This window comes from Carcharhinus amblyrhynchos, chromosome 3, assembly GCF_965287045.1.
Source record: "Carcharhinus amblyrhynchos chromosome 3, sCarAmb.v2.hapA, whole genome shotgun sequence".
NCBI lineage: Eukaryota > Metazoa > Chordata > Chondrichthyes > Carcharhiniformes > Carcharhinidae > Carcharhinus > Carcharhinus amblyrhynchos.
The window spans coordinates 134,331,504-134,358,547 of record NC_137326.1 but is presented as its reverse complement, the minus strand read 5'-3'; the positions used below and the strand labels follow the sequence as shown (position 1 = coordinate 134,358,547).

At 42.6% G+C, this 27,044-nt stretch overlaps 1 protein-coding gene across 1 annotated transcript; it reads right to left on the bottom strand.

Annotated features, from left to right (window-relative positions):
• Positions 1-11,054: 11,054 nt before the first annotated feature.
• On the bottom strand, positions 11,055-19,724 carry LOC145341570 (extracellular calcium-sensing receptor-like). The gene is made up of 6 exons (XM_080186546.1): positions 19,585-19,724; positions 18,987-19,275; positions 16,809-17,642; positions 16,370-16,597; positions 12,124-12,247; positions 11,055-11,968 (listed from the first exon to the last, which is right to left on the bottom strand). The coding sequence occupies exons 1-6, from the start codon at positions 19,659-19,661 to the stop codon at positions 11,055-11,057; spliced, it is 2,466 nt and encodes an 821-aa protein (XP_080042672.1). The 5' UTR covers positions 19,662-19,724.
• Between the last annotated feature and the right edge of the window lie 7,320 nt (positions 19,725-27,044).

The following is a 27,044-nucleotide window of genomic DNA, read 5'->3' as shown; positions in this document are numbered from 1 at the left end:
GCCTCAAAATAAAGGGGGGGCGGTTTAGAGCAGAGTTGAGGAGGAACTTCTTCACTCAAAGGGTGGTGAATCTCTGGAATTCTCTGCCCGTTGAAGTGGTGGAGGCTGCCTCACTAAATATTTTTAAGACGCGGGTTGATGGGTTTTTGATGAGAGAGGGGATTAAGGGTTATGGGGAGAGGGCGGGAATGTGGAACTGAGCCACGACAGATCAGCCATGATCTTATTGAATGGCGGGGCAGGCTCGAAGGGCCAGTTGGCCTACTCCTGCTCCTATTTCTTATGTTCTTATGTTCTTAAATAGAATGTAAATCACCACGGGGCTTTAGTGATATATGATGGCAAATATTGTATGGCTTAGTTTCGACTTGAAGGAAAAATAACATACGTGAAGTAGTTACAGAGCATGTTGCATCCAAACTGTTTGTTGCGAGTTTATATGTGGTAATCTCTGACACATATTGGTTCATTATCAGTAGATCAGAAAAAAATATAAAGCCTGGCTTTGCCTATCTTCACAAGTGGACAACTCACCACTCTCTGTGGAAAAAATCTGCCTTGTACATCTCTTTTAAAACTTGCCCCTCTCACCTTAAACCTATGCCCACTAGTAATTGACTTTTCCACCCTGGGAAAAAGCTCTGACTATCGACTCTGTCCATGCCTCCCATAATCTTGTAGACTTCTATCAAGTCTCCCCCCCAACCTCCGTCTCCCCAATGAGAACAAACCATGTTTCTCCTACTTCTCCTCATAGTTAATCCCCTCCATACCAGGCAACTTTCTGGTAAATCTTTCCTGTACCATCTCCAAACCTTCACATCCTTCTGGTAGTGGGGCGACCAGAATTGAACACTATATTCCATGTGCAGCCTAACGAAGCTTCTATAAAACAGCAGCGTGACTTACTAATTTTTAAACTCAATATCCCGGCCGATGAAGGGAAGCATCCCCTATGTCTTCTTGACTAACTTCTCCACCGGCATTGACACTTTCAGTAACCTTTGTACCTGTACGCCCAGATCCCTTTGCCTATCAATACTCCTAAGGGTTGATGTGTTCTATTTCTTTATCTCCATTCATGACGACTCTAAATAATGGTGACACAAATGTTGACTCATGATCCAATTGTATTTCTTTTGGTACGCCATATTTCGTAAAGAACCTGATTCTTCTACAACTCAGTAATATTTCTTAACGTTGTGGCTTCATGAAAACAGCTACACACATCCATAATTGTTAGTAAGTATTGATTTCCGATCCTTGTCATCTGACACAACCCATTAGAACTCTTGTGAAATATACTTCAAAAGCCAGAACACAGATTTAAGGCGCCTGCTTTATTACTGCATACAATTTCCTTATTACATGATACGTATAACATTTTTGTTACATCTTTGTGTAGTTAAATCTTTGTGTAACCCAGGCCAATAAAAATATTTCTATATCTTCAGTTGAGTATTCCTTATTCTGAAATGTCTCCCTAATGAAATTTCATGACCTACTCTTAGAATCTCTTTCCTATGCTCTGGCCATAATACAACCTGATTAATCATTGCCCATTTTTCATCTAAAGTAACATGTGAAGGCCTCCATTTTCTCATTAATATGTAATCCTTAATGTAATAGCTTTCAGAAGTAGATTGAGTTTCCGATGCTGAATATGTTGTTTGACAAATTTATTTTACCTTTTCATCTCCTTGTTGCATATCTATCAATTTAATGAATTAAAAATGTCAGTTTCCTTATCTCCTTCCCTTTAACCTTCATCCGTCTCACCAAAGATAGTGTCAGCTAAATATACCTCACTGTCATCCAATGTTCTGGACTTCTCCTCCTCCTGCTGTTTCAGTTTATGTGCCTGTGATCTCATTACCACACAACAAGGATTGTCAATTTGCAATTCTTCTGTAGCTTGATTTTCTGTAGGTTGTTCAGCTACAATAGGCATCACAATCACTTGTAATCCAGCTATATTATTAGCTTAGATAAACTGAATACCTGCAATAGGCTATATTTCTAAGACTACTACATTGTCACACTTCTAAATTCTCTTATTTCTAAACTCTCATACACTCAAGGAAGTATTCTTTAGCTATCCCACTAAAGAGCCCCCAAATTTGTTCTGACCCTGCTGATGTTCAATGCAAGGGCATCCCAAATCTTGGAAGGAAAATTCAGGATGCCAGTTCTCAACTATTTATTTTTGTGATTTGGAGAAAATGTGAAAAAAACAATGAAACCCAGTGAGGAAAGCAGTCTTGTTGCAAATTATTTAAATAACAAAACTTTAAAACGCAGAAAAGAAAGTCAACAGTAAAGAAAAACATTCATGATTAACTACAATAATGGCTATGCAGGTGGCATAACTAAATTACCACCCCAAATTCAAATATATTGACTTTCCTAAACTCTGAGAATGCATCTTCCCCAAAACATCAAGCCATAGGTTTTCATGCTGTGAGCCAAATACAGCAATTAATTACCACACTGGAACTTAGTTTTCTTTTGGGACCACTTCTTCTGGATTAGAGTACAACTTTTGGGGCCTCATTTGACAAACTTCAATTGCTTTTTTTTCTGCATAGCAGCTTAATTCTGGGAGAGAGATCTGGCTTGCAATTAAGCATGGCTATGGTCTTGGTCTCTAGACTACTCGCCTCTACGTTTCTCAGTCGAGTATCTATTTCACCCTGCTACTAGACTAATCTGCATCTGACAAGCCCTCAGAGCAGCTAAAACCCCATCAGTTTCTTTTTTATCCAAATCTTTTCTTTTTATTCATACTTCTTAACACCTAAATGTATGTGAAAAGGGGATAATTACAAAAGTTGTGGATGACACAAACTTGGACTGCACGGACAAAACCAGTAAACACAGAAAGGATATTGTTGGGCTGGTGGAATTGGCCAACAATGGCCAAATGTAATTTAATGTAGAAAATTCAGAGCTTATACATTTTTGGAAGGAACAATGATGAAAGGCCATATAAGATAAAGGGTAGAATTCTAAAACTGGTACTGGAACAGAAGGAACTAGAGTTGAATGAGCACAAATCAGGTAAAGCAAGTTGAGAAAGTGATTAATATATCATACAGCATCATGGGTGTTTTAAATAGCGCCATAGAGTACACAAGCTAAGAAATTAGACTAAGTTTGGACAACTGCAGTATTTTGTCCAGTTTTTGGCACTATATCCTTGGAAAGATGTGAAGGCATCAGAAAGTGGACAGAAGGGAATAAGGAGGTGCATACAGGGATGAGGGACTTCAGTTTTACGAACAGATTGAGGCATCTGGAATTGTTCTCTTTGAGGAGAGGATTTAGTGAAGATTTGATCGAGGTGTTCAAATGATGAGGGGGAGGCTGGAAATAATGGATAGGGGGCAACAGTTTCCTTTGTTGGGTGGATGAAAAAACATCAATTCAAAATGGTCAACAAAACTTTGAGAATTTTTTTTATGAGCAGCCAGTGGTTAGGATCCAGTCTGCACAGCTGGAAATTATGGTTAGCAGTAGATTCAATCATGCCTTTCAAATGGGAGTTGGAAAATTATCTGAGGAAAAAAATTGCAAGGTTACAGAGGAAAGACTGGAGAGTGAGACTTGGGCCTGAATTATTTCACTGGTGGGATATCGCTTCCCAACATGCAATGAGTCATGGGAGAACATATCCCCACCAGATCCAAGTGCCCTGCAGCCATTTTGTCCTTGAATGAACGTGAAGTGCTTGGAGACCGGATTCCACTTCTCACTGGGGCAGAGGCCTTGCGAATCTGACTGGTTGGCGGGTCGCCAACAGCAATAGCATTGCAGTGGAAGTGCAATAGCACTTGTGCTTTCCACAATAGCAGTGGAAGGAACAATAGCATTCACATGGAAGTCTGAGAACTGGAAGTGCAGCTGGGTTCAACAGGGCCCAGGGAAGGGAGCAAAAGCGTAATCGGGCCCCGAAAAGAATTCAGGGGCATTGGCAGCAAGATCCACAGGCCTCCGGAACTCAAGGGGTGGCACGAGACTTCAGTAGGGAGCTTTTGATGAAGGCAAACTTTTGAACTTTTCCACCTGCTATGCAACACCCGTTGCCCACAGAAGTTCAACCTAAAAATTGAAGCTGGGTGGGAAAGACTTCAATTATTTCAAAGACTGGCTTTCTGTCGAAGGTCTTGCCTGGTCTAATAACAGAGGCAGGCGGGAGCCTGGGGCGAATGTTATCCCATCAACCTAATGCCCCCAGTCCCCATCTGCACCCCCCCGTTCCCCACCCCACAAGAACCTGCCCTTCGGGAGGGTACAATTCTGGCCTTACCTACTTCAACTGGTGACTGCACAGAAGAAAGCCATTTGGCCAGTCATGATTGCACCTGCTTTCCACAAGGGCAGTTGTCCCAGGCCTGAATATTTCGCTGGTTGGGTGCATTCATTCCAGGAATCAGCCTTCTAGCCGCTACCAGTCCTGGGGCACAAGTTCACACTGGCTGCCCAGGTACTGGGCAGATGGGATGAAAGGCATTCTGTATCCTGGCATGGCAGGATGGGAAGCGGGTGGAAGATCCCTCTGATCAGCCTGAAGACTGAGGGGGTGTCTCTGAGTGCTGCATTGTTGTTCCAATGATACAATGACCATTTTGACTCAAATCATCCTAACCAAGTGAAAATATGTATTACATCTGCACAATACATGCCAAGTGGATCAGCCATGTTAAATTGCTCCTTAATGTCCAAATATGTGTGGGTTAGATGAATTAGCCATGGTAAATGCATGGGGCTTTTTGGATAGGGTGAGGGTGGAGGTAGTGTTGGTGGTTCTGAGAAAGATGGTCTTTGGAGAATCAGTGTAAACTCAATGGGCCAAATGGCCTCCCACTACACTGTAGTGATTCTTGGATTCTGTGGTTCTACAATATGAAGTGATTACCATACTTGGTCATCTAGCAAAGCAATAATGGAATAGGTGAGACAATGCCATAGTGTTACTGCCGGTCAGTAGTAATCCAGAGAGTCATAGTAATACTCCAAGGACCATGACAAGTGGTGGAATTTAAACTAAATGCAAGAAGAAATCTATACTAAAAGTCCAGTGATGATCATGAAACCAAAAAGACCTAAAAGGAAAGAGGTCTGGTTCAGTTATCCCCTCTAGGGAAGGAAATCTACCATCCTCACCTCGCCTGGCCTACCTGTGACTCCTAATCTACAGTAATGGGGTTGACTCTTAAATGTCATTCAGTTGTAACCAAGCACTACAAAGTCTACAAAAAGGAATGACACCAAACAGACTACTCAGCATCGACCTAGGCACAGGAAACAACAACAAATCCAGTAATGTCGACCATGCAAGCACATCCTTATTAACATCTAATGACCTGCCAAAATTGGGACAGCTGTCTCACAATCTAGTCAAGCAACAGCCTGATACAATAATGATGAGAGATTCATACCCTACAGACACTGTCCCCTGACATCATCATCCATAGGTACATTCTGTCCCACTGGGAGGATTGGCCCAGCAGAGATGATGGCACAGTAGTATATGGCAGGAGCCAGTTGTCTTGGGAGTCCTTGACATCGACACTGGATTGCATGAAGTTCCACATGACAGGAAATAAAAGTAGTTTTAAGTGATCTATATTTGTATTGCTGGATGTTAGAAATAAGGTGTAAATTTAAATGGATTTACTTTATTGTTTCTGTGTAGGAAGCTTCACCATAATTCGAAATATTGGCTGTATTTTCTCTCCATAGATGCTGTCAGAGCTGTTGAGTTTTCCCAGCATCTTCTGTTTTGTGTGGTAAAGCTCTAGTTAGATTAATTTCAGACAAAGGTATTTGCATATAAGATGGGGGGGAGGTGGATTCCGTTCAAACTGTGTTTCTATTGTACTGAGGAGAGTTTATGAAAGGAAAAGTTAACAAAAGCTTGGCGAATGATTGAGATGTTACTTAGCAACCATGGGCTGCTTTAGAAGAGATAGCACTTGTGATTGTGTTACAACTGAATTATTAGCAGGTGTCATAGAGCTATAGAGGTTTAGACCATGGAAACATGCCCCTCGGCCCAACTTTTCTATGCCACCATTTTTTAAACCCCTAAGCTAATGCCAATTGCCAGCATTTGGCCCATATCCCTCTATACCCATCTTATTGCAACTATCTAAATGCTTTTTAAAAGACAAAATTGTACCCACCTCTACATGAACAGACTGGGAATAGAGGGATACAAACGGATGGTCTAGTTAGGAAAACATGATCAGTGCAGGCTTGGAGGGCCGAAAGGCCTGTTCCTGGGCTGTATTGTTCTTTGTACTACTACTACCTCTGGCAGCTTGTTCCATCACCGTCTGTGTGAAACAATTGCTCCTCTGGCACTTTTGTATCTCTTCCCTCTCACCTTAAATCTATACCCTCTAGTTTTAGACCCCCCTACGTTTGAGAAAATATATTGATTATCTATGTTATCTATGCCCCTCATTATTTTATTGACTTCTATATGGTCACCCCTCAACCTCCTACGCTCCAGAGAAAAAAGTCCCAGACTATCCAGTCTCTCCTTATGTCTCAATCCATCAAGTCCCAGTAGCATCCTAATAAATCTTTACTGCACTCTTTCTAGTTTAATAATATACTTTCTATGATAGGGTGACCAGAATTGCACGCAGTATTCCAAGTGTGGCCTTCCCAATGTCTTGTACAACTTCAACAAGATGTCCCAACTCCTGTATTCAATATTCTAACCAATGAGAGCAAGCATGCTGAATGCCTTGTTCACCACTTTGTCCACATGTGACTCCACTTTCAAGGAGCTATGAACATGTACCCCAAGATCTCTTTGTTCTGTAACTCTCCCCAGTACCCTACCATTAACTGAGTAAATCCTGCCCTGGTTCAATCTACCAAAATACATCACCTCGCATTTGTCTAAATTCAACTCCATCTGCCATTTAGCCCATTGGCCCAATTGGTCAAAAACCCATTGTAATTGGAGATAACTTTCTTCACTGTCCACTATGCCACCAATCTTGGTATCATCTGCAAACTTACTAACCATGTCTCCTACATTTATATAAGTGACAAATAACCAGCACTGATCCTTCAGGCATACCGCTGGTCACAGGCCTCCAGTTTGAAAAACAACCCTCTACAACCACCCTCTGGCTTCTGTCAAGAAGCCAATTTTGTATCTATTTAGATACCGCACCCTGGATCCCGTGAGATTTAACCTTATGCAACAACTACCATGCGGTATCTTGCCAAAGACCTTGCTAAAATCCATGTCGACAATATCAACTACATTGCCCTCATCTAACTTCTTGGTTCCCCCTTCAAAAAACTCAATCAAATTTGTGAGACATGATTTTCCACTCACAAAGCCATGCTGATTGTTCTTGCATCTCTAAATGCCTGTAGATCCTGGTGGAATCCAGGTGTAGCCAGGAAGCTGGAGAGAGAACCTATCGCTCAGCTTCGCCAGAAACAGAAGCAGGAAACACAATATGCAAAAAAAGCAGACTTCCCAAAAACCACAACAGAAATGAAAGTACAGCTCATTATGAAAATTATTAAATGAAACAAGACATTCCATGAAGATTGAAATCAAAGGAACAATCAGAAACTGGAAGTAGAACACAGTGCTCTTCATTGAAGTTGCAGATGGAGCTGAGAAAAAGTTAGCCAGCAAGAAATCAAAAATATTTAAAGTGACCCTGATGTTTGCAATATTTTACTACAGCACGTGAAGCAATAGTTAAAGCAATTGTGAAGCAATTAGTGGCACTCTTTGTGAGTTTGCGTGAAAGCTTGATAGCATTAAGACAAATAAATGCTGTAAGGAGAGAAGTAAAACCTGGAAGCTGATCCTTGTTGGGAACAGCTGAGGGAAAGCATTGTGTGAAAGAACGTTTTAAGGAGGTTCTTCTTCAGAATGGAGTTGGGAATCACTCATGCGAAAGCTGGAGTAAGTGAGGTAAGTTAGCTCATGGTGCAAGGATCATCTGGGGCGATTTCAGGAGAAATCCACAAATGTTAGCTTGGATTCAGAGTACAGTGTGCCTGACCACAGTCAACCTGTGGTTTTTTCTTAAAGGACTGTGTATCTACTGACAATATTATAGCTTAAGATGTATTTTGTAACTCATGTTATCCTTAAAATCCGTGTACATTTGTGAAAAGAAGTGGGAGTGAAGGATTATTTTCCTGCTTAAGAAATTTTTTTTGTCGTTGAAAGTTAATTTGTAGCCCTGTGTTTCTGTTAATCCACATTTTCTAAAAGCAAAAGTAGAACTTACTGTCGTTTGAGTGAGAATTTCATTGTAAGGCCTTCCCATTTAGTAGAAACATCAACCAGGAGCATAACACATGCCATCAAGATAACATAGACAAGATATTCTCCTGCTGATTACTGCATATCACCTACCCATTCCTCCACTGCCCACAATCGCAACCCCTCAGATGATGACTCAATCATTCTCCATGTTGAACACTACTTGGAGGAAGCACTGAAGGTGTATAAAGTGCAGAATGTTCTCTGGGTGGGGAATTTAAGAACATAAGAACATAAGAAATAGGAGCAGGAGTAGGCCATCTGGCCCCTCGAGCCTGCCCCGCCATTCAATAAGATCATGGCTGATCTGTCGTGGCTCAGTTCCACATTCCCGCCCTCTCCCCATAACCCTTAATCCCCTCTCGGGTTGCCTTGGTAGCACCACCACAGACCAAGCTGGACGAATCCTAAAGAATATAGCTGCAAGACGGAGTCTGCTGTAATTGGTATAGGATCCAACAAGAAGAAAAAGCATACCTGACCTCGTCCTCACTAACCTGCCTATGCATCCACCCATGAAGGTATCAGTAGAGGTGACCAACACTTCTGTAGCTTAAGACCCGTCTTCATATTGAGGATGCCTTCCATCATGTGGCACCAACACCATGCTAAAACGGGGCAAATTTGAAGCAGATCTGTTAACTTAAGATAGGTAACCATTGAGGCACTGTGGGTCATCAGTAGCAGCCTTATACTCAATTACAGTCAGTACTTCATGGACCGATGTATCTCTCACCCCGACATTATTTCCAAGCCAGGTGATCAACTCTGTTTCAATGAAGAGTGCAGGAGGGCATGCCAGGAGCAGCACCAGGTATTCCTAAAAATGAGAGTGCCATCTGCTGAAGTTACAACACGGGACTACTTGCATGCCAGCAACATTTTCCCCATCCTAGGGTTCAGCATTGATCAGTGCTGAATTGGTCTAGCCATATGAATACAAGAGCAGGTCAGAGGTTAGAAATCGGGAGCTGATTAGCTCACCCCCTAACTCTCCAGAGCCTGTCCACAATCTACAAGGTGCAAGTCAGGAGCATGATGGAATTCTCTCCACTTACGGCGGCGGCGCGGGCTCGTTGGGCCGAAGGGCCTGTTTCCCGTGCTGGGTTGTTCTTTGTTCTTACCTAGATCCGCGCAGCCCCAACAACACTCAAGAAAGATAACACCATCCAGGAGATAAACTGCCAACTTGATAAGCACCCTTTTCACAAACACTCATGCTCTCCACCACCGACGCACAGTAGCAGCCGTGGGCATGACCTACAAGATGCAGTGCGGAAACTCACCAAGGTTCCTTGGCAGCAATTTCCAAACTCACGGTCACCATCATCTAGAAGGGCAAAAGCAATAGATATCTGGGGACAGCACTCTCTGGAGGTTGCCCTCCAAACCACTCACCGTCCTGAGTCGGAAATATATCCTTCTCTGTCGCGGGGCCAAAATCCTGTAACTCCCTCCGTAACAGCACAGTGGGGTTTACCCACACAACGTGGACTGCAGCAGTGTAAGATATCAGCTGCGACTGATATCCTGTTTCTTAAGGGCAATTAGGGATGAGTAATAAATGTTGGCAATTAGAGATGAGTAATTAATGTGGCGACACCCACATAAGAACATAAGAAATAGGAGCAGGAGTAGGCCATCTAGCCCTTCGAGCCTGCCCCGCCATTCAATAAGATCATGGCTGATCTGTCGTGGCTCAGTTCCACTTTCCCGCCCTCTCCCCATAACCCTTAATCCCCTCTCTAATCAAAAACCCATCAACCCGCGTCTTAAAAATATTTAGCGAGGCAGCCTCCACCACTTCAACGGGCAGAGAATTCCAGAGATTCACCACCCTTTGAGTGAAGAAGTTCCTCCTCAACTCCGTTCTAAACCGCCCTCCCTTTATCTTGAGGCTGTGCCCCCTAGTCCTACCGTCTTTTTTGAGCGGGAAGAGTCTCTCCACCTCTATCCTATCCATCCCATTCATCATCTTATACGTCTCAATGAGATCTCCCCTCATTCTTCTAAACTCTAACGAGTACAAGCCTAGTTTATTCAGCCTCTCCTCATAGCTCAAACCCCTCAATTCCTTGAATTAATATAAAAATCGCTGCCTATTAGCCACTGGTTGGTACATTTTATTCACCTTTTTCAGAATGCATTTGGGTCATAAAATTATGAGTAAATACTGTTAAATTCAACTGCATAATAGCCAACCGTGTGGTGTGTAAGGATTGAAATTACGCTCTTCAGGCAATGTTCATGACCTTTAATAAACAAAGGTTCATATTATAGAACATAGAACACTACAGCACAAACAGGCCCTTCGGCCCACAAGTTGCGCCAATCACATCTATACCTACCAAGCCATCTGTAACTCCCAATCCCATTAGATCCCATACACTTATCCAGAAGTCTTTTAAAAGACCCCAGCGAGTTCGCCTCTACCACCACCGACGGCAGCCGACTCACTCACCACCCTCTGCGTGAAAAACTTACCCGTAACATCTCCTCTGTACTTGCTTCCCAGCACCTTAAACCTGTGTCCTCTCGTAGCGACCATTTCATATTAAAAGGTTAATTTTAAAAAGCCAGTGGTTCAACAACTTGGTCTCTTGTATCTTCTCTATTTCAATAATTATTATCAGAACGATTAATTAAACGTTCCACAGTTTATACTCAAAATCTTTATTTACTGATCTCACAAATACAAATGGCAAAATTGCACCAGACCCAACAGTGGACTTGGTTACAGTTTCTTTGAAGGTTCCTTCCCCATCAAAAACTTTTTTGTGTTGTTTTCCGGTTTCAGCAAGACAACGTAACATTTCGGGACAAATATGCAAAGCAGCAATCCAAAATTAGATGTCAAAATAGCAAAAACTTCCGAGGCGACTGTATATTTTCCGGGAGAGCTTGCGTAAGCCGGGATGAAAGCGATCCAAACCGCACAGAACGTAAGCATGCTAAAAGTTATAAATTTAGCTTCATTGAAATTATCGGGGAGTTTTCGTGCTAAAAACGCAAGCACGAAGCAGAGGCAAGAAAGAACACCAATGTAAACAGAAACTAAATAAAAGGCGATCACAGACCCAACATCACACTCCAAAATAATTATGTCTTTATAATATCTGGTGTTTTTTATGGGAAACGGGGGTGCAATAAGTAGCCACAGTGCACTTATTAAACCTTGAATGAATGTTAGAACAAAAACACTCAGACGTTGCTGTGTGGGACCAAAACGTTTCATGATACTATTATTTGGAATTCTTGTCTTAAAAACCATGAGTACGATAATTGTTTTAACCAAAATGCAGGAAATACATAGGACAAAGGAAATACCAAATACGGTGCGGCGTAACATGCATGACCAAAGTGACGGTTGCCCAATAAACGTAAGGGAACACAAAAAGCAAAGCGCTATTGCAAAAAGCAGGAGGAAGCTTAGCTCAGAGTTGTTTGCCTTCACGATAGGAGTGTCTTTGTACTTTAAGAAAACGATTGTTATTGCCACAGCTATGCAGATCCCAAACAATGCAAGTGTCGTTAATGCTATTCCCACGATTTCAGTGTAAGACAGAAACTCAATTCCTTTTGGCACACACGTATCCTTCCACATATTGGGCCAATATTCCTCGGGGCACTTGACACAGTCAATCGAATCTAAGGAAAAGAAATTCAAATGTGTAGTTGAAGATTGAATAATTTGCCAATGTCTTTGCTGTTAGTGCAACAAAGTTGGATGTTTATTCAATTCATGATTATATGTGTAATTCGTGTTTAAACATGTTAAATATGTAATTCATGTTTATACGCACCTGTGGTATTACTAATTTCCCCCTCAGAACATGACGTGCAATCAAAGCAGCAAATGGGCTGCCCTTTCCTGACAAATTTCCTTGTACCAAGTGGACAACTTTCAGAACAAACTGCAAGTGGAACCTGGACATTAGGAAAAAATGACATATTATAGCATAGACATATCTAGAGAGACAGAGAGAAAGACTGTAAGAAGTCTCATAACACCAGGTTAAAGTCCAACGGATTTATTTGGAATCACGAGCTTTCGGAGAACTGCTCCTTCGTCAGGTGGGTGGAAGTTCGTTCACAAACAAGGCATATGTAGGCAAGGCACAATTGCAAGATAATTACAGATTCAAAAGTGAAGAATGTTTGGAATGCGAGCCTTCACAGGTAATCAAGTCTTCTCAGGTACGAACAGTGTGCATGGAGAGGTGGATAATCAAAAGTCAAAGAGATATGAATTGTCTCAGGCCAGGATAGTTAGATGTAAGCCTTCTGATGTCTCTCTCAGCATGGGGACAAAGGCAAACACAGTAACAACAGAAACTATTAATTCTCCTACTAACTATCCTGGCTTGAGAAAATTTCACATCTCTTGAAGGTGTGATTAGTCTTTTCTCCATGCACACTGTACCTGCAAAGACTCGCATTCCAACCGTTCTTCACATTCTACTCTGTAATGATTTTGCAATTGTGTCTTTGTCTATATATGCCGCGTTTGTGAACTAACCTCCACTCACCTGATGAAGGAGCAGTGTTCTGAAAGCTCTTGATTCAAAAGCACCTGTTGGATTTTAACTCGTGTTATGACACTAATTACTGTGCCACCCCAGCCCAGCACCGACATCTCCACATCATAGAGAGGGAAAGGGCGGGAGATGGAGAGAGAGTGAGGAAACATACTCGGATGTTGTATTTAAATGTACTTAGAAAAAGATCCTATAAACGAAACATATTGTTATGTTTGAGTCTGGACCTTGCTCAACATAGGTAACCAGACAAGAAACAGGTGACAGAAGATTGGCTGTCAATTTACATCGAAAGAATTTTTAAAATCAAGCATGGTGTGTAAATGCTGGACAGTGGTATCTGTTTTTACATGCTGAAACTTAAATTGATTCATTGCCAGCATTCAAGGTCCAGTTGATTTCTGACTGGGACACTTCTCTCAGCATGAGGAGGAAAGCAAAAGCAGTAACAACTGGAACTATATTGCATTTACATGTTGCCTTTAACGGGATAAATTATCCCAAGGGACTTCTCAACAGTGAACATTAATCAAAAGCTCACAACGAGGCCAAAAGATAGATATATTAAGATAATGGAGCTGATGATAAAGGGTGATAACTTGTTACATTGCTGCAGGAGTTCCTCGGGGCAATGCCCCAGAATCATTGAAGGTTGGCTGGTTCACTAGTGGCCTTCTCTTCATCACAAGTTCAGAAATGATGATTGCACAGCGATCACTTCTATCCATTAGCCCTCGGATAATGAAATACACTCATGTTCATATGCATCAAGACTGAGACAACTTTCAGGCTTGGGCTTATAAATGGCAAGTAACGTTTATACCACACAAATGGCAGGTAGCAACTAATTCTAACCAGGGTCTTACACCTATCATTATCATTCAGTATCATTGCCATTGTCGAATCAGCATCCTGAAGATCACCATTGACCAGAAGCTAACTCGAATGGTCACACAATATTGTGGCTACATAATCAAGTCAGAAGCTGAGTATCTGGTGGTGAGTGACTCACCTCCTGACTTCCCAAAGTCTTTCCAAGGCACAAAAAGACTGTCATGAAAAATGTTCCACTTGGCTGGATGAGTGCATCCCATCTACCCTCTCAGGTAGATCTTTTAAATTCATTTATGGTTTGTGCCAGTGTTCATTGCCTATCCCTATTTGTATTGTGAAGGTGGTGGTGAGCTGCCTTGTTGAGCCTCTGAAGTTCCTATGGTGTTGGTACACCCATGGTGCTGTTAGGGATCGAGTTCCAGGATTTTGATCAAACAGCAATATATTTCCAAGTCAGGATGATGAATGACTTGGAGAGGAACTTCCAAGTGATGGTGTCCCCGTGTGTCTACTGACCTTGTCCTTCTAGTAGATAGTGGCTATGCGTTTGGAAGGTGCTGTCGAAGGAGCTGTATTGAATTCTTGTAGTGCATCTTGTAGATTGTACACAGTATTGTCACTGTTATTTGGTGAAGGAGAGAGGAGTGCATGTTCGTGGAAAGGGTGTCAATCAAGCAGACATTTTTTATCCTGGATGGTGTCATATTTCTTGAATATTGTTGCAACTGCTCATCCAGGCAATGACAATGCAGTTGAATGTCCAGGAATAATTAGATTGTCTCCTTTGGGGAAAATTATTGCCTGGCACTTGTGTGGCAGATTATTATTTGCCACTTGTCAGCCTAGATATTATCAAAGTTTTAATGCATTTGGACAGGGAAAGCTTCTCTATCTGAGGTGCCATGGGTGCCGTTGAACATTGTGAAATCATCAGCTAACACCTCACTTCTGGCCATATGATAGAAGAATGGTCATTGACGAAACAGCTTAATATGGACTGGTGTCGGACATTACCATGAGGGATTCCTGCAGTGATGGTCTGGAAGTCTGGAACAGAGATGATTGACCTCCAACCGTTACGAAAGTTGTTGTGGTGGATTTCTTTGAACTATCCACAGGAGCGCTCTATTGAATAACAGTAGGGAAGTTGACCCTATGCCTTGCCCAATATTTACCCATCAAATAACATTGGTTACAATTCATCAGCTGTAAAGTGCTTTGGCGCATCCTGGGGGAAGTGAAACGTGACATACAAGGAAAAGTACTTTAATATGTAAGATATTGAGAGGGAAAGTGGTTACTTTTTCCACTGATTCACCATTCGGCGCCAGAGGATAAACGTTCAGGATTATCACCGAAGGGAGAGGAAAAGCAGTTAGAAAACAATGTGTTTGCCTAAGTAGTTAATTCTCAGCTCTGAAGAGAGGCTACTTAGGCTGGGTTGGTCTCCTTAGAGCAAAGAAGGCTGAGGGCAGGCCTGATTGAGGTGTACAACATCATGCAGGACATAGATAGGAAGAAGCTATTCCCCTTAACAAAGGGATCAAAAACCAGGGGCACAGATTCAATGTGAGAGGCAGGAGATTTAGAGGGGATCTGAGGGAAAACCATTTCACTCAGAGAGTAATGGGAATCTGGAACTCACTGCCTGAAAGGATGTTACAGGCTGGAAATCTCTGAACATTTAACAAGCATTGAAATGAGCACTTGAAACACCATAGCGTACAAGGCTCCGGACTAACTGCTGGAAAATGGGATTAGAATAAATAGATGTTTGATGGCCAGCACCGACACGATGGGCCAAAGAGCCTCTTGTCTGTGCTGTGTTGTGAAATTCTATGACTCTATGGCATGAACGCTATATTTCAAATGATTATCCAACCTCCAAATATAGCAACCTTCAAACAACTGTTAAACTAGGGAACGGGCTGGTGGATTCTAATAGGATAAGAGCGGTCTAGCCTATAGCATTTGAGGAAGCGAATCAACGAGACGAATGGGTCTTCTGTTTGTTAATTTTCATAGAATCATACAGTGCAGAAAGAGGCCCTTCGGCCCATCGAGTCTGCACTGAACACAATCCCACCCAGGCCCTACCCCCATGTCCCGACACATTCTACCCACTAATCCCTCGACACTAAGGGGCAATTTCTTAGCACAGCCAATCAGCCTAACCCTGCACATCTTTGGACTGTGGGAGGAAACCGGAGTACCCGGAGGAAACCCACGCAGACATGAGGAGAATGTGCAAACTCCATACAGACAGTGACCTGAGCCGAGAATCGAACCCAGGACCCTGGAGCTGTGAAGCAGCAGTGCTAACCACTGTGCTACTGTGCCGCCCACTGTAATTCTGTAATATTCCATTTCGTAACTCTGGAGCTTTTCAGAAACAAATGCAATTCATTCTGGCGGAATTCAGTGAGGGAAGGATTGTGATAACTGCGGGGCACCACGCCCCTCTTTCGCCACTTTACCCCGTCACCGTCCACAAAACTGTTCTGAACTAGGTGTTTGGAAGTTACATTTGGTGTAACCAAAGAATTGCCGCACGACTGTATTAAAGAGTCTGAAGGACAAAAATACAGTAAACCATCAGTACAGTAAACATTCGCGGGAGTCACAAAATGAATCTGATAAACCCGTCCAGCGTAGACAGGAGGTTTCTTAAGCATACCTTATTTTGGCCTCCGCGCCAGACTATAGGTCTTCCATCCAACACAACTTCTTGTCCGGGGGGCGCGGATCCGTCGTAATAGCCAATGGTCTGTATTTGTGTCAGTCCCTCGGAATTAATTTGCCAGTTTACTAAATCGTATGTACCGACTGGGTCCCCATTCTCATCGAAATAAACGTTGTCGCCGCTTATTGTCCTGAAATTTACTGATCGCATATAATATAATACCTTGTGCAGAATAGAAAGGACAGCTGGAGATTCAAATAGAAATACCAACATTGATTTCTAGCTTCTAAAACATAGCTGAAGAGATATTGTGAGTTACATAGTGAAAAGTAATTGCATATAAATCGCGAGTTATTTCATTATTCCCAAAAATGCTTCTTACATTCATCTAAGCATATTGTTTTTTCTAAATGGAATCAATGAATCTTCTTACCTGCCACGGTTGGAAATTGGAAAGATTCACGCAAGTGTTATTTACAAATGGTCCGTTACCATGTTCACATCCAAACATATTGTGAAACGCGTGGGCTAAAGCATGTACTGCTTTATATACATTGTAAGTGGACCCGTCCATCTGTAGGTCAGAATATGCATTATGTAGCTCTTCCAAACGTTCTTTCCCTGTACATCGCGGCGTTTCCGCCCAGATTTGTCCCAGGCCCGTTGCGTTTCTTGAATTCCAACTGCACCCGAATGCCGTTTCCCAAAACTTTTTCACAATGACGTTATCAGGGGCCAGGAGAGGGTTAACTTTAAGCAGGAAGTCTCTCAGTCCTGGTATTTCTGAGCGACGGATTGCAGGTCCGATTGTTCCCACCAGAATCCTCGCGTTCTCTTCCGGAGCCAGAATATCTGATGTCACCCACGCTTCGCTTCCAATCCACTGAATATCAGTGATGTTTTGCTTTAAAAGTTCCTTTAACAGAATGCGCATTTCCCGCGTGGCTGTAAAGGCAACTATAACTTTTGTGCTCGATTTCTTAATGACATCGACAATTTTAAGTATTTTCTGCTTGGGGTCAGTCCTATAAAACGATTCGGAGAAGGCGATGCAGACTCCCAACTTCTCCACAGTTTCTATGAAGGCCTGCATTCCAAAATTTCCGTAATCGTTGTTGATTCTAATTGTTCCAATCCAGGTCCATCCGAACTTCTTCACAATTTGAGCTAAGAACTTGGACTGATGATAGTCACTTGGTATCGTCCTGTAAAACGTTGGGAATTCTTCTTTGTTGCTGAGACAGGCACAGGTGGAGAAGTAACTAACCTGCAGAACAGGCATTTCATTAAAGGACTATAGTGGTTCTTTCAACACATTCACAATAACAGAAGCGCCCGTGAGAAGTCCTTACAAAATATCCCATCTTATAGATTCGGGTTTCTGCAGCTATGTAGATTTGGCGATTACCCTGGGTGGTCACAAGTTCCCTTTGGTAAACTCATAGATTCGCTGCTATGACACTGACGTTTAAAAGCTAATTCGAGGGGCTCGAAAAAGGGTTTGATTCAGACCTTTCCTGGGGAACGTTTTCCCCGTGAGTAGAATATAGAATGGGAATGGCAAAGAAAACATTATTAATGCCAACCAGATGGCGCACATGTAGTTTAGAAAGAGTGCGCATCTGGCGGGCATGAGGGATAATGCACGATGCACTATCGCTCATGCCCTTCATTTGCCACCCTTATTACAGTGGTTAGTACTGGTGCCTCACAGCCCCGAGGACACAGGTTCGCCTGGCTTGGGTCACTGTCTGTGCAGAGTCTGCACGTTCACCTCGTGTCTACCCGGATGCTCCGGTTTCCTCTCACAGTTCAAAAGATATGCTGGTTAGGTGCATTAGCCATGCTAAATTCTCCCTCAATGTACTCGAACAGACGCCGGAGTGTGAAACCTCCCGCTTCAACGACGACCTATTAACATTCAATGTCCTTTTGATTTCATAAATTGGTGAACAAGAAATCCAAATTCTTGGCGGCACGGTAGCACAGTGGTTACACTGTTGCTTCACAGCTCCAGGGACCTGGGTTTGAATCCCGGCTCGGGTCACTGTCTGCGCGGAGTTTGCACATTCTCCCCGTGTCTGCGTGGGTTTCCTCCGGGTGCTCCGGTTTCCTCCCACAGTCCAAAGATATGCGGGTTAGGTGGATTGGCCAAGCTAAATTGCCCCTTAGTGTCCCGGGAGGTTAGAGGGATTAACGAGTAAATATGTTGCAATACGGGGATAGGGCCTGGGTGGGATTGTGGTCGGTGCAGACTCGATGGGCCGAATGGCCTATTTCTGCACTGTAGGGTTTCTATGATTTCTATGAAATTATCATAGCATATTATAAACGTTTGTCATTTACACGAAGTCTACAGTGTTATTAAGTGCATTTAAGAGGGAGTTGATAAGTACATGAGAGGGGAGCGTAGAAGGCAATATTGATGCAGTTAGGTAACGAATGGCGGAGAAAACTCACAAGTTCATGAACACCTCATTGGACCAGTTGCGGCAAATGACCTATTCATGTGCTGTAAAGTTTATATAATTTGATGCAGTTGTACATATATCTACTTCAGGATTTAACTAAAAATGCCAAAATACTCCATTGGCATAAATAGCACCCTTACCAATGGGATCCTGAAAGGACCAATTAATCTTGCTACTGCTATCGACTCTGAAGATGAACCACCGCCAATGAGAGCTGAAATTATTGGACTTCCTCCACATTTCTTGTTAACAGATTGGCTGTTGCCATTGATAAGAGCCAAGGCAGCTTTCGTTGCAATTGTGGGCGAAGAACAGTCATCATAAATCCTGTAGCCTAGCGAAATGTTGGGAAGCAGGCCAGGATTCTTGTTTATTTCTTCGATGGCAAAAATCATCGTCTGCACAAGGCGAAAAGCTCTGAAATCAAACCTGGGATAAGCAAGTAACTTCAGATTGTGAAATATGTAGCGTTCTTTGCCTAACTTAGTTCTAGTACATATGATTTATTTAAGAGCGTATCAATAAATATCCACAGTAAAGATAGTGTTATAATGTAGGTGTGGATGATAAGATAATGTACCAAAAATAAAACATCATTCTTGATTCTAATCCTGAACTAGATTTACAGATGCGTCTCATTAACAGCATGAATCTGTGCAACATTCAGTTAACAAATATAATTACTGAAGTGGGGAATAGATGTTCGAAGTGACATATCTTGATGCTACTTTAACTCACCTTTTGCATTGTGTTTCCAGGGGTAAATGTGTAAAGGAGTGAGTTCTTTCGAGCCTGTCCGAGTGCACGTTAAACATTCCGCCTAGGACGACTTCACCCTCCTCAGCTGTGTCGCTCAGGCCGAACCTTCCCCGAAGCTCACACACGTGTCCGCAAGTCGAGAAAACAGGAAAAACCAACACCAAGCCCCAGCAGAAATCCTTCACGGTGACACTCATTTTCAAATGTTCCTCCGTCATCTGTTGGAATATTCTCTCTTCCAGGTATGATATATATGAACAGAGCTCGATGGGTAATTTCGGGTTCAATGAATTGAATCAGGATCAGCGCGAGTATTTAATCTCCCAAAAGGAAACTAAAAAGATATTTGCCTGCGGAAACTAAATACTTCCCTCAGCCCATGCGATTATTGCTGTAATGTTCTCCTGGCAGAGAGACATTCTTGATCCCAAATGACTGTTTTCCAGTGTAAAAAAAACACTGATGTCATTTTCAGAGCAACTGTGTGAATGTAGGCCTATTTGTGATTAATAAATACACTTTAAAAACGTTACTTTAACGCGGGCGTCTTTTTTTATTTTGTTGTGTTCAGAATCTTAAATCCACACAATTTACAATGACATTTATCACTCATGTTGAACCCATGTGTGTGAAAGTGGGCACATTTACCCCGGTGCCTCCTATCGGAAGTTTTTTCCCCCTATTACAGAGCAGCGATGGAACTACCCAATATTCAATAATACTTTTCTATATCCAAACAATTCATCAGGCTTCCCAATCACCGAGTATCTGGCAGTCATAAAATTATCTTCAAACTCAAGCAGAATTTCTGTCAAATCCTTTAAACATTCAATCAAAAAGTCATGGAAACTTATTTATACACCCACAACAAAAAGCGTCGGAGCAAGGCGACTCCTTGCGAGTTGTCCCCAGATTATCCTCTATTTCTCTCTGTTATTCTCGTTCTGCGCTTTTAAAACTATACTCTAATCATTTTAAACTTTCTAATAATGTTCTACTTCAATTTCTTAACAGATTTGGCAACCCTCAGGATTCTTCCCTCTTGACATCAGACTTTTGAACGGACCTACTTTAAAATGAGTTGATCTTGCTCTGCACTCCAGCTCTGAACCCTCCTGTTTCCTCTTCCTCCCCTGTGTATTCTATGAACAGTATGGGTGTCTGTATAGCGCGAGAAATAATACTTCCCACTGCGTACCAGTGCATGTGACAATAATAAATCAACTCAAAGCGAATTTAAAAATGCATTAATGTCGCGAGCTGATCATAATAAAACGGCTCAAGACATTTCATGGGAATATTATAAAGGAAAATCTGTCGTCGAGACACACAAAGTGATATTAAGACAGATGGAAACCAGATTTGCGAAAGAGGCAGTTTTTATGGTACATCTCAGAGGAGCAAAGAAAGGCAGAAAATTTAGGGTTTGTGGTGGAGAGCATTCGAGATACAAGTGCCAATGGTGGAGCAGTTAAAATTGGTGATGCTCAAGAGGCCAGAATTATATGAATGACATGATGGCAGATATCTCGGAGGTGCGGCTTGACCAGAAGCCAATGTAGAGCAGCCAGCACGGTTGTGGTGCGTGAACGCGATTTGGTATGAGTAAGGAAATGGGCCACAGAATTTTTCATAAACTGAAGTTTAAAGAATGCAGACTGTGGGAGATAGACCACATGTGCATTGGAACAGAGTTATGGTTTTGGTAGTACATAGGCTGGGGCAGGACAGAATCAGCTGATGTTGCGGAGATGGAAATAGGCGGCCTTATTGATGGTACAGATACGTAGTCAGAAGCTCTTCTTGGCGTCCAATAAATGAGAAGAATTGCAAACAGTAAGGTCAGGTTCAGACAATTGCTGTGGAGAGGGATAAAATCAATAACTAGGAGGCAGATGTTGACACCACAAACAAAGACAATGGCTACAGTCTTCCCAATATTTACTTGTAAAACATTTCTGTTAATCCAGGTTTGTACTGAATTGTTGCAGAGCAGTGAAGAAATATCGTAGGAGGATGGTGCCGTCACAGTCACATCTTATACTATTTGTGATTTTGGTAAGGACTGTCTCAGTAATGTGACAAGGACGGAAATCAAATCGAGGGATTCAACTATGGAGCTCCTGGAAGTTGGGCATGCCTTTGAGAGGTGACAGCATTTCCAAGGTACTTGGAGAGGAAATGCAAACTGTGAGTGAGCTGCAATTCGCTAGGCCTTTGGGGATCAACTGTTGGCTTTTTTGTGGAGTGATCTGATGAATGCAAAGTGACCATTTCAGAAGATGGAGACCCATGTACAATATTGGCTACATGGGAAGGTTGACTGTATTGTAGCAATGCCGCAAATATTTGAAAAAAACGTGAAGTCAACCGAAAAATGCCGTACGATTTTGTTTAGTCAAATGTGAGGACCGTTGCTCAATCACCAAATGATTCTCTAAACAATGCAAGCTGCTAATAACGAGATATGTCAGTATCAAATATGTTCTTACTGGCCTTATATTCGTTGGTAAGAAGTGAGCGTAAATCACCGCAAAGTCGATGAATGACTGGTGAGACAGTTGGTTGTAGGTATAAGCATCGAGTTATAATAAACTCATAAGGTCATTGAATGAATCAATCGTGTAAATTAAAACAAGAGTCCAAGCGTACCAAGGTGCCAGTGTTGCTGAAGCTCTAAACCCATTTGCTTCCTTGTCCCTCAAACATTTCATCTTTTCATACTAAAATATAGAGCACATTTCATATCGGCTAACATTATGGCCTCTGACTCACTGCATACGGTGTAAACATTTCAAGTTCAAATAAATGTTTATGCCTCATTGATCCTCGAGATATCTGTTAGACCCCTGTTATAAGTGTTCAAGATTGCCCGTCTTTTCCGTCAGCACAACCTTACATTTCCGGTGGCACTCTGAGTTACCCTTGTTGTATCGTTCCAGGACTCCAATGTCCTGATATAATAGAAAATGCAGCAAAACGCTTCATGTATGAAAACATAATTAAATTCAGTAGGCTTTGTATCGTGAGCAATTATATCAATTTGAATTCCAACTCACTCAATGTGCTTCTATTTGCCCTGAATACAACGAAATTTCAGCTTTTCACGTTATCAACAGCCCAATTCAAATTACAAAAAATGACTAGGACTGGTTGATGCTTCCAAAGAGAATTAGGTGATGCTGGATATATTCTGAGATGCTCTTGATAATATTTCTGTGCTCGTTATTGTATAGCACAGAAGGAAGCATTTGGTTTGTTGTACCTATGCTTGCTCATGGAAGGACTAACCAATCAGTTCTATTCAACTGCTCTTTCACCAGCGTAAGATTTTTGTTTCCTTTTGAAATATTTATTCAATTCGCTTTTGAAATTCTGTTTTTTTTATGGGATATGGATGTCGTTGGCGGGGCTGAAATTTCTTGGCCATCACTAATTGTCCTTTAGAAGGTGGTGCTGATCTGCTTTGTTGAACCATTTCTGTTCATCTGATGCGGGTGCACACATCGTGTTGTTCAGAAGGAACTGCCGGTATTTTGAAGCTGTGACAGTAATGGAACAGCGATATAGTTCCAAGTCAGAATAGTGTGTGACTTGGCAGAGAATTTGCAGGCAGTGGTATTCGTGTACATCTGCTGACCTGGTCCTTCGACGTGGTGGAGGTTAAGAATTTAGAAGGTGCTGTCCTAGGAGCCATCAAGAGTTGCTGCAGTGCATCTGATATGACATGAAGTGGCACAATGGCACGATACTGCCTGACAATACCAGGGACCTGGGTTCAATTCCTGGCTTGGGTCACTATCTGTGCGGAGTTTGTACATTCTCCCTGTGTCTGTGTGGGTCTCCTTCGAGTGCTTCAGTTTCTCCCCACAGACCAAAGGAAGTGCTGGTTAGGTGCATTAGCCATGCTAATTCTCCCTCAGTGTACTAGATCCCGGCACCAAAGCGTGGCAACAAAGCGACTTTCACAGTAATGTCATTGCAGTGTTAATGTAAGCCTACTTGTGAAACAAATATTTTTTTAAAAAAAATGAAGAATAGACTGCATACTGCTGTGACTGTATGAGAGTGGTGCAGAGAGTGAATCTTTCAGTAAGTGGATTGAATGCTGATCAAGAAAACTGCTCTGCCTTAAATGATAGAGTAAAAAGTCTGACAGCACCAGGTTTTAGTCAAACCGATTTATTTGATAGTAAACGCTTTTACTATCAAATAAATCGGTTGGACTAAAACCTGGTGTTGTCAAACTTTTTACTGTGTTTACCCCAGTCCAACGCCGGCACATCCACATTAAATGATAGAAACATAGAAACATAGAACATTACAGCGCAGTACAGGCCCTTCGGCCCTCGATGTTGCGCCAACCAGTGAAACCAATCTAATGACCCTCTAATCTAAACTATTCCAATGTTATCCATATGCCCATCCACTGACCATTTGAACGCCCTTAAAGTTGGCGAGTCCACAACTGCTGCATTCCATGTCCTTACTACCCTGATGTCGAACTTCTTGAGTGTTTTGGAGCTACACTCATCCGGGCAAGTGGAAAGTATTCTATCACACTCCCCACATGTGTCTTGTTGATGGCGGACAGGCACTGGAGAGACAGGGAGCTGCAGAATATTTAGATGGCTTGTCCAGTTCAGTTTCAGGCCATGGTGACCATTAGGAAAATGATGTTGGTGGTTTCAACCATGGTAATGCTATTGAAAAGGTCAGTATGGCACAGTGGTTAGCATTGCTGCCTCACAATGCCAGAGGCCCGGTTTCATTCCCAGCTTGGGTCACTATCTGTGTGGAGTTTGCACGTTCTCCCCATGTCTGCATGAGTTTCCTCCGGTTTCCTCCCACAGTCTGAAAAGAAGTGCTGGTTAGGTGAATTGGCTATGCTAAAATCTCTCGCAGTGTACCCGAACAGATGCCAGAGTATGGTGACTTCATTGCAGTGTGAATGTAAGACTAATAAATAAATAAATAAACGTCAAGGGGAGATGGTTAGATTCTATCTTCTCGGAGGTGATCGTTATCTGGCAATTGTGTGGCACAAATGTTACTGACATTCATCAGCCGAAACCTGACTATTGCCCAAGTCATACTTCAAATTGGCAGGGAAATGATTCGGGACCTGAACAATAGCAAATGATACTGAACATCGTGCAATCATAAAGATCACCTCTGGTTCTGACCTATACTGGCGGGAAGATAACTGATGAGTCAGCTGAAGATAGATGGACCTAGGCTAGTTTGCTCAATCTTCTTCCACCATCCTTTTAAGTAGTGCATTCCAGAATCACTAGATATTTATTTGTTCATGATCACTGTTTATTTTGACAATTACTTTGAAATTGTCCCTTTGCTTATTGTCCCCTTGTAAGTGAAAACGGCTTCTCCTTATGTCCTGGGTCAAAAGTTCAACAAAAGCTTTCATCATCTTTGTTAAACCTTCACTTATTTCCCTCTTCATAAACTCAACAATTCCATCTTTTCTTCCCTCTCTGCATAAATTAAATCCATCAACGCCGATAACCTTTTAGCTGCCAATCGAAGCCTACCTATGCCTACCCAAAGCCTTCTCAATGCCAGAAATGCTAAGTGAAACGTTCAATATTCTGGTCAATCAAAACCACGGCAAAAGAAATGGATTAACTAATCAGGACGAGACAATGCATTGTAATCATCACGTGATGCGTGATTTCGTGGTACATCGAGTAATAACATCTTACACTTAGAAAATCACAAATTGGGGGATTTCCTGAACAGCAGGATAATACATGAAAACGAGACATAATTTCTACATTATAAATTCGCTCAAGGGATGAGAAAGTGATGGTTGGGATATTAGAAATAGAGGCGTTGAATGGGCCCTCAAGTTCTGCTGTGGGTAAGCCCCCCCCCCCCCCCCCCCCATAGAAACGTTTCTTGTTCGTGCAATCACATATTTGTAGAATGATTCAGAGAAGAAGGAAACAATTATGACAGGGTGCTCTCACACCATTGCGGTTCAAAATACAATTCACACTGGTGTTTTAGTAGATTAGTACAGGGCACCCTATAACTACAGGTTTATACATTTCCTTAAGGATAAGATTGGTGGCCATTAAAATCAAAGAAATCCAAAAATGTAGTGAGTTGAACGAAAACAGCAGCAACTTTGCTCCCTTTGGAGATACCCTAAGGGTCTGGTGACCTGCAGAAGTGCAATCTCTAGTGGAATCATGTAAAGGTTAGTCGCAATTCGTAAGCCAGGTATGGCGAACCTGCATGGTTGGCTAAACTGCTAGGACAAAGGATCCTGAAACTTCATAAGAACATAAGAACATAAGAAATAGGAGCAGGAGTAGGCCATCTAGCCCTTCGAGCCTGCCCCGCCATTCAATAAGATTATGGCTGATCTGTCGTGGCTCAGTTCCACTTTCCCGCCCTCTCCCCATAACCCTTAATCCCCTCTCTTATCAAAATCCCATCAACCCGCGACTTAAAAATATTTAGCAAGGCAGCCTCCACCACTTCAACGGGCAGAGAATTCCAGAGATTCACCACCCTTTGAGTGAAGAAGTTCCTCCTCAACTCCGTTCTAAACCACCCCCCCTTTATCTTGAGGCTGTGCCCCCTAGTCCTACTGTCTTTTTTGAGCGGGAAGAGTCTCTCCACCTCTATCCTATCCATCCCATTCATCATCTTATACGTCTCAATGAGATCTCCCCTCATTCTTCTAAACTCTAACGAGTACAAGCCTAGTTTATTCAGCCTCTCCTCATAGCTCAACCCCCTCAACTCCGGTATCAGCCTAGTAAACCTCCTCTGCACTCCCTCCAAGGCCAAAATATCTTTGCGCAGGTGCGGCGCCCAAAACTGCACACAGGACTCCAGCTGCGGCCTCACCAATGCCCTATACAGCTGCAGCAAGACCTCCCTACTTTTATATTCAATCCCCCTCGCTATGAAGGCCAGCATCCCATTCGCCTTCCTGACCACCTGCTGCACCTGCAAGCTGGGTTTTTGCGACTCATGTACAAGGACCCCGAGGTCCCTCTGCACCGTCGCCTGCTGCAGTTTTTCGCCACGTAAGTAATAGTCCTTCCTACCATTATTCCTACCAAAGTGGACCACCTCACACTTGCCAACATTAAATTCCATTTGCCATTTCCTGGCCCATTCGCCCAGCCTATCTAGATCCTTCTGCAGACTCTCCACACCCTCCGCACAATTTGCCGTTCCCCCAGTCTTGGTGTCATCAGCAAATTTCGACACCCTACACTCGGTTCCCTCCTCCAGATCATCTATATAAATGGTAAAAAGCTGAGGCCCCAGCACCGACCCCTGGGACACTCCACTAGTCACCATCCGCCAATCCGAATAGCACCCGTTGACCCCCACTCTCTGCCTCCTATTTGACAACCAATCCTCTATCCACGCTAACACCCTACCCCCAACTCCAT

What these genes read in the sequence shown, in the direction of transcription:
- LOC145341570 (XM_080186546.1), bottom strand. Translation starts at nt 19,661, where the DNA reads ATGTTTAACGTGCACTCGGACAGGCTCGAAAGAACTCACTCCTTTACA. An exon ending in CTGGAAACACAATGCAAAAG is followed by an intron (nt 19,276 to 19,584) that starts GTGAGTTAAAGT and finishes TGCTTATCCCAG; the next exon opens with GTTTGATTTCAGAGCTTTTC. An exon ending in GTCCTTTCAGGATCCCATTG is followed by an intron (nt 17,643 to 18,986) that starts GTAAGGGTGCTA and finishes CCTGTTCTGCAG; the next exon opens with GTTAGTTACTTCTCCACCTG.